Source organism: Acanthisitta chloris, unplaced genomic scaffold (genome assembly GCF_000695815.1).
Source record: "Acanthisitta chloris isolate BGI_N310 unplaced genomic scaffold, ASM69581v1 scaffold3646, whole genome shotgun sequence".
Classification (NCBI taxonomy): domain Eukaryota; kingdom Metazoa; phylum Chordata; class Aves; order Passeriformes; family Acanthisittidae; genus Acanthisitta; species Acanthisitta chloris.
Window position 1 is genome coordinate 27,223 of NW_008678541.1, and position 8,776 is coordinate 35,998.

Sequence of the window (8,776 nt, forward strand, 5' to 3'; positions counted from 1 at the left end):
AAAGCTGCTTACTCAAGATCTGTATTGCCTTTGTTGACCTTCCAATGTGTCACCTCCTCCCAGTATGGTCTCCAGAAGGTATCATGTCTTACTGCTGCATTCTGCTTAGAGTGAATTGGCACTGTCCCACTGAGATCCACACTTGTGTCACTTCACATCAACAGGGATACTGGTCCAAAGATTGAACATTGCTTAAGACAGAGAGAGTGTGATGGGTGTCAAAGAAACATACTGGAATGGTCTGCTTTGAGAATCTGCATATAATGCAGTCCACCAGAGAACAGGCCACTACATGCAGCACTGTGTTATGCAGCATTGTGTTATGCAGCACATGAATATGTCTAAGGCAAGTCTGAGTAGAAGCTTACTGAGTTGTGCTCTTGCTGGAATATCTTCTCATTGCAAAAGCCACCATTGCTTTGAAGAGGTACTCTTCACTAGCATCCCAGGCATACTGTAAAGGAAGATGGAAAATTATCAGTTTCAGCACCAGTGTTGGCAGTACAGAGAGGGAAAAGAGTCACTGAACTTGAAATGCTGTATTGATCAAGAAAATGAATAAATTCTCTGGTTCTGCTAAGAAAATAAATGCCCATTATTTAGTAAGCACAAAGGACTTTTTCTAACAGCTGTTATGAAGCACAATATAAACTGCAAAGAATGTTTCCAAAAACTGACTTAACTGAATATTTCCAAAAGCTGCCCAAGCTGGAGATGTAAAGTTTCTTGTACCAAAGACTAGGTGTATTACTAGAATTGTCCCCACACAGTTGCACCCATGGCCTTGTGTCTCTTGTTGGATAAACCCTGTTGAAGTATAAAGTTTAAATCCACTCTCAAAGACTATTTGGCTCTGCCTAAAAATAAACATAAAAGGCCAATGTTGAAGGTGGTCTCTGGAAGTTGGACATCAGGACCCCAGGAAATAAAATGAGATTGTGGCCTTACTGCTGCACTGTCTTTATAACAAGACTCAACTATATTATAAATTATTACATTGCACATGAGATAAAAGAAAGAAAATAGCATCCTTACTGCTTCAGTAAGAAGTAAAATACATGCTCCAAGATCTGTTCTCTGTTGTCCTGATGAAAAAACATGCTTCCATAATTTAAGTTTCCTGAGTCAGCTTCACTGGGTTCCCCTGAGCTTTCATTCACATATGCAATTCTAATGACCTGTAGAACTGCATCCACTACATTTTTACAGCAGGAGCCATGACTTAAGCATACTGATTGAATTTCCCCTTTCAGCAGATTACAAAGATTATTAGTTTCATGGAATTATATTAATAGAGGGCAGAGGCAGCTTTCTTCAGTCAATCAGAACACAAATCTAATCTTTAACTTTCAGCATTAAAAAAATCTGCACTGTAATCATCCAAACCAGAAACCCAATGGTGTGGATACTTAACTCTGTCAACAACTTGGACCTGCTTTTTCATGTCTTTTATAAGACATTCAAAAAACAGCAATGTACATTTGAAAAAAATAAAACCAAACAAAAACAAAACACCAAAAAAAACCCAGTAGAGTAAACAGCATTGAAAATGCACCAAAAAAACCCCAGTAGAGTAAACAGCATTGAAAATGCCAAATCTTAATTCTGGTATTTAAATTCTGACTTTGGGTGCATGGAGCTGCAACCTCTCCACAGAAATACGGAATCCAACTTTCAGGTATCAGCAGCCCTTATTTTGCATCCTGTGGACTGGGAACCTAAGCAGGGAAGGAGGCAGTCATTTAAAGGGCATGAAATGATACTGATTGTGTTCATCATCCCCAGACAAACGATGAGTTGTGAAATGGGATCTCTGAGATGCAGCACAACAGGGACAACAAAGCTGAGCAACAGACAACTTCAGCAGCATTAAAATCCAGCTGCAGTGCAGAGAATCTGGGTTCTGACTCACCACTCTTGCCCTGGGAGTGAAGGGAGATGTGAGCATACTGTGATAATGCATGCCAGCCTGAGAACTTAAATGGAAAAAAAACCCCAGAGAGACTTCATGGAAAAAAATTACAAAAGCCTGTATTTTGATCCCACTGCACTGATGAGAACGTGACAGCAATGAGAGCAACTAGTACTAAAAGAAAAGAAGATAATGTATTAGAGGAATTAACACATATGGGAGCCAAAAAACTATTTACCATCATTTTAAAGACATCTGTATTTAAACCACAATTTGCAGCACTGAAAAGGAAAATCTTTTCTTTCTGTTTGTGACACTATTGATTGAAGCCCTATATGCCATCTGCAGTCTTTGAGAACAGGTTCAAAAGGACAGAAAAAAATCATTTGTTACCCAGTGGATTAAACCAGCTGTAGATATAATTAAATCAGTTGTCTTAAAAACAGATAATGATGAAGCACACTCCATTTCATGCTTACATGGACACAAATGCAATGCAGCACTACCAAGTACATGTATTTGATACGTGTATGTTTATGTGCACATGTATGTGCATACATACATTTATGTGTATGTATATGTGCACAATTTGTCACTATCTTGTGTTCAGTTTTCATAAATCAGAAGGATTCCTTTAAGTCAGAGTAACAAAAATGGCATCTCAAAACAGGGAAAATAATTTGTAGTGAGAAACTCCAGCTGAAAGAGTAAGCACTTGAAAAAAAGAGAATAAACAGAAAGCTGCAAGAAATGGGGGGAGGAGACAGTCAGAGAAAGCTAAGCAGAAATCAGGGGTCTGCCTGAGCAAGGAGAAGATGCTGCAGACAACCTTCTGGGCAGAAGAGCATGAAACTCCAAGAAAATGGTGCTTAGAGATGGAGATGGCTGTGGGCTCCATGTGAACAAGGACTTCTGTACGTGACAGAATGCAGGAATCTGCAGCAGGGAGACAACACAATGAGGAGGAAAAATAAGGCAAGAATACCTTTAGGCTAATAAACTGTAGGAAGTCAGGATAAGGGGGCATCAATTACCAGAAAACAGTTTCTAATCAGCAGCTTTCTCCAGCCACAGAACCAGTTAGTTGGAAGGGGCCACAATGGGTCATCTGGGCCACCCTCCCTATTTGAGCAGGGCCATGCTAGAGCACATGGCTCAGGATTGCATCCAGACAGTTCCCTCCAGTGAGGGAGAATCCACAATCTCTCTGTTCAATCTGTTCCAGTGCTCAGTGACTCACATAGTAAAGAAGTTTTTTTCCATATTCAGGTGGAACTTCCTGTGCATCAGTTTATGCCCAGTCAAAAAGATAAGTGCAAAGAAACCTAGAATGATTTGGGCTGGAAGGGACCCTAAAGATCATCTAGTTCCAACTCCCCTGAAATGGCCAGGGGGACACCTTCCACTAGACTTGGTCAGTTCTCCTGTAGGAGATAAAGGCCTCCTATAGGGCTTTATCAGTTTTGTCTTTATCCTGCAACTGCAAAGGCCTGGAGTGCAGCTGATTGAGGATGTTGCTATGCACTGCAGCTGTTGATGCACATTTGTGCTGCTATAAAGGAAACATTAAACATAATTTGCAGCCACACACAATAAACATAACTGTTATCAGTGAAACCTTACGTGATGGCATCAGAACTGTAATGCTTACCACCTTCCTTGTTCTACCAAGGAACCAACACAAAGACCTTGGCTCAGTTGCACTTGCCATCCTTTGTAAGTTAAGGAGGGGCAGAATTAGACAACTGACTGTGAAATCCAGTCTTAAATGCCTGTTAGAAAAAGAGGAAGATGATGAGGTAATGGGTAAAAGATGATGTGTGTAGGTTGTTGATGGGGTGTAATGCTATAGTAGTGCTCTAAGACAGAATTTAAGATAGTAGAATGAGATTGTAATATTACAAGATTGTTCTGAACAACCTGATCCGATTTCAGTGTTGACCTGGCTTTCAGCAGCAGAGGACTAGGGTCCCTCCAAGGTCCCTTCCCTCCTGAATGGTTCTCTGTTTCAACTAGACAGCCATTCAGGCTGCAGTGTGGCTACAGACACATGAACACACTTCTGAGTCCCATCTGGTGGAAAGACACAAGGAGTGTGTACGCCTTTCTCCCCTTCCTCCTCTACCCTGGAAACAGCCTGAATACATGAGCCAGAAGGGAGTGTAACTTCTACTTCACCTGGCTGCAGCCCCTGAGGTGCCAGCTCTTTGACTCTTACAGTTAAAATGAGTAGTGACACTGAGTTACACAAACTTCTTAGTGCACATCACTTCTGCTCACTCCCTAGTTGTCTCTGTTCCTCCATCCCTTTTGAATTAACTCTCTACCCCACTGCTAACTCCATGAGTAGGAAGCAATTAGTAACTAACAACTATTCCAGAAGCCACTCATAAAGTTTAGAATGTCCTCAGAGACTCATAAATCACCTTCCACTTAGGCATACACATACCATGTTTTCTCCCACCGATCAGCAAACAACGTCTCTGTCAAGTACACCCATTATTTGCAAATAAAATGATAACAGCTGAACACTTACTGCATCTGAGCTGCTCTTCCCAGCTCCACAGTGATAAGAACTAAATAAATACACTAAGTGGTACTCCCTGCCTCCAAGTACAGCCTATCCTGTGAACAAATTAAAAAATGGTGTCCTGTTTTTATCAGCTTCACACAAAGTGGATGGCATGCACTAAACCATGTGAAAAGCTGCACTAACCTATATCCTATGACCCTGAATGTACATTGGAGTTATCCTGCCAGTCCTAGAGCAAAATTCCCACAGTATCAGTGCTTTCTGTTATTGTCTAGCTTGAAGTGACTTGGAAACACATGAATCTGTCTGTGTCCTACTGCGACACAATGACAGTATTACACTTTTCTTTGCTAAAATGAACAAATAATATTAAATGTGTACCAAATTCTTTAACCAAAATGAATTTCAGTTTCATAGTCGTGGCAGCTTTCAAGTTCAGTCATTTGCAGAGAAGACTGAAAAGGCTATGAAAGTAACTACTACCTGTGCACTTAATAAATTGTTCATTATCCGTGGGTGATTTAATGTGGCATCATACCACTTTCAGAAAGCTGTTGTTCTAAAATGCTGTTCTCAATTGTCCCATTCTTAGCACTTTCACATGCTTTGTTATATGAAGTAAATTACTCTCTATCTATAAAAAACCAATAGACTCCTTGTTTATTGCTTTCTTCTTGCAATAGAAAGGGCCTTTAAGAGTAATGATTTGTATCATAGCCTTTTTGAATGAAAAATATAAAAAAATCACACCTGATCAAACAACACCCTGTTGTCTTACTATAGATGGAGAAGTAAAAAGCACTAAGAAATGGCATTACTGGGAACTGCAATTTTCATTCTCTGCTACTATGCTGAACCAAGATTAAATCAAAATATTAGCAGTTATCATCAAGAGGAGCTTCGATAATTACTTTGACATATTTTCAACCATAGTATTGCAGTATTTTTAATAAATTTTTAAACAAACCAGGCACTACTGTTTAATTAAAGTCTCTCACCCAAGAGAGTTGACTTCAATATGAATTTCCAGGCATATACTTTAGCAGGTATCTTGAATATTTCTTCCCAATTTTTCTGGTTTATGAAGTCATCAGTGAAATTTAGGTCCCTGCTAATGTTGGTTTAAATTATCTGATATTTCAGGGTAATTTTCAAACAGCTTCTACAGTCATAGGAATTTTCTCACATCATCAGTCTCTTACAACGTGTAACCTACTGCTTTTTGTTTCCTGGGGCTCATAACGAAATCAGACACCAGACTTCCAGGGGAGATGACTGTCCAAGACTTTTCGTGTCTAATTTTATGCTGTGCCCTGCAACATAGTGCAGATTTGCCCTAAGTATTCAAAACTACTAACAAAGTACTGGGCTCTGCCATATTTCATAGTGCCTTAGATCAGGAAGGACCATTTGGTCATCTAATGACCCAATCTCTCATGTATCTCTTACTGCACACACCAGCACTTCTACATTAAGCTCAAAGGTCTGAATTAAGCCAAAGCATTTCAGTCCTTATGAGACTACTCTGTGCACTGCAGGCAGGGAAGAAAGGCCACTGTACAAAGCCATACATAAGTAGGGTGTTGATGAGATGTGCTTGAATGATCTCTACAGATAATGCTTGTCTAAGAGCCTGATATGAAGTCCCATTTTATAGACACCTAAAAATGTTTTCCTGCTTCTCTTCCCAGACATACTTGGCTTTTCAATTAGCATTCTCAAGCAGAAGTGCTTTTCCCAAAATACAAACTTGCATTTATGCAACACTTCTCATACATAAAGTGTAATGTCCCTACTGCATTTCCTGGGGGGAAAAAAATCTTTGACAGAAAATTATCTTTATGAATAGACAAATATGCAATTTTAAGGAGTGGGCTAGTCAAATGTCAAGAAATGGATACCCGTATCACGACTTGAGCAACCTATTACAATTAATACTGCAGAACAAATTGATTGTGTTGCCTTCAGAAATTTTACAGTATATATTACTTCTATTTTGGCAGATATTCAGTTAGGAAGAATATGTGAAGATACTTTACTTACTGCATTATCTCCCAAAGCTGTTTTGATACTAATCCGTACTTTGAAAGCATTCTGTGCATCTGACACAAAGAGAAAAAAAGCAAACATATATTGACAGTCAACCAAAATAGGATTTTAAATCATTTACTTCTCTAATTATTTCACAAATGACAGTTTCTAAATGCATCTTACCCCCAGGTAGGAAAACAGAAGTTACTGGCACAAAAAAACCCACAGCCCTACAGTCTCAGTGAGTTTTACAGATCCCCCAGGTAGGAGAACAGAAGTTACTGGCACGAAAAAAGCCACAGCCCTACAGTCTCAGTGAGTTTTACCATGACCTCTTTAAATGACATCAACTTCCATCCTTAATTTGCAAACTCATAAAAGAAGCCAGTGCTCAGCATTTCAATTTTCAAGCTGAAGACAACCAGTTACATTAAAATCTGAGAAGCTGGCAGCTTTGTGGTCATAAACTCATAGCTACTTTACCTGGGGCAGGCTGGGAATCAGCTCAAAATCTTACCTGGCTTGCAGAGCTCAGCATGAGCAATGGCAACTACACAGAAAGTAAGCAGCAAAGCTCGTAACATCCCGTCAGCATGGAAAGGTTGAGGCAAAAAGAAGTGAGTCTCCCCTGTAAAGCACTCTTAAACTTTCTGTGACCCAGGATTAAAGCATCAGGAGCACAAGTGAGCAACCAAGTAAAAGGTTTAATAATTAACCCCCGTCATTTTAGCAAAAACAGGCACGAGAAACAACTGTCTTCTGTTAGTTATTTACTACTTGTCTCTGTAGAAAAAAATAACAAACAAAAACGCCATAACAAGTTTTTAATTTTCCTTCTTCCTTTTGAAAATAATACAAAATTTCAGAGTGCTCCAGGACAACCTTTTTTCTCCCACAGATGCAATGTTGGACAGACACATGAGATGTCTGTGGGATGCGATGCAATGTCAGACAGACACATGAGATGTCTGTGGGATGTCACACCACAGCAGACAGCAACTGCAGTGGCAGGACACTATGCTCTTACCCACAGCAGATGAATCTGAAGCTTGGCTGCCCCCAGATCTCAATGGAAGCAGCCACCCATCCTCCTTGGGAAACTGTCTGGCCCCACAGAGGGTCCTTGAGGATAAAGGAAGACTGGGCAGTCTTTTCACCCCTCCAAAAGAAACGTGTGATGGACACGGAAGCCCTGGCCCCAAAAACAGGGCTCCAGATTTGCCTCTCACTTGCCTTTGAACTCAGAGCACTTCTGAAGGGCCAGTCTGGTGGGCACAGTGCTGTGTGTCCTCATCCCCACCCAATCCCACTCCCATGGCCTGGCTCAGGAGCTGGTCTGATGCCAGCAAAGCAAATGCTTTATTTCACACTAAAACACCCCATTTCTGAGGCACTGCTTTGCATGAAAAGACCTGCTATATGTATGGAGAAATAACTTTTTTACTGTCAGAGAACTGTTACAGTAGCAACGAGAATAAGAAGAGGTGCAATCAAAGGACTTGATAGGAAGCATGTTGAATAGGGACGTGTTTTTTATACATCACCTGCTGTGTTTACACATAGACCCACACATGCAGAAATGTTTTAATGATGCACTCTACACCATTCATCAAATGTTTACCAAGACAAATAAATAAATGTGGAGGACAAAGAATTCATAAACTGAAATGTATCACAGGTACTTGATCAGTGTCTGCAATCTGGGCAGCAAGACAGGATTATTTTATTCCACTCTGCTGTTGTACTCCCCCTGCAGCCACTCTGATTAATGGTTAGTTCCTAAATTAAAGATCACTTCAGAATTACTTTCAGTTGGTCCTTTAGCACTTTGAAGTGTGTCTTGAGACTGCAGACCCAAAGACCTTCACATGAATGACTAACTACTGAGCAAATCTGACTTAACTGTGCGACTGAATTTATGGAAAACGATATCCAGTATTTACTACATAAGAACACTTGGACTTTCAGGTAACAGAGAACTTACTGTTTCAGTAATTTAATCTTATTTTTAAAAGCCACAGTTAAAGGACTTGCTATTCCATCTTTTAAAGTCATTACATGAAGCGGATTCCCAGGCACCTCTTTACTCTCACTAGGCAACCAGTTCTGAGGACAAAACTATTGGATACATTATCTGCTTATATGTCCAATCTATGCCTATGAAAACAAAAAAATGATGCATTCATTTCTGATGACAGCTTAAATTAACATGCTGTATGTTCCCACATCAAAAGGAGAGCACTGGCAAATGTAGAGATTTATGAAAGACTATCAGTTTCCTGTCACATTTTTAACTTAAT

General features: G+C 40.0%; 1 protein-coding gene across 1 annotated transcript in view; it reads right to left on the bottom strand.

Annotated features, from left to right (window-relative positions):
• The window catches only part of TMEM27 (transmembrane protein 27), a 20,900-nt gene extending 13,816 nt beyond the window's left edge, over window positions 1-7,084 (bottom strand). Inside the window, exons 1-3 of the mRNA XM_009076908.1 lie at window positions 6,994-7,084; window positions 6,489-6,547; window positions 369-454 (exon numbers count right to left, since the gene is read on the bottom strand). Of these exons, the coding sequence (XP_009075156.1) occupies window positions 369-454; window positions 6,489-6,547; window positions 6,994-7,060 (212 nt within the window). The 5' untranslated portion in view covers window positions 7,061-7,084. The remainder of the gene's footprint in view (window positions 1-368; window positions 455-6,488; window positions 6,548-6,993) is intronic.
• Between the last annotated feature and the right edge of the window lie 1,692 nt (window positions 7,085-8,776).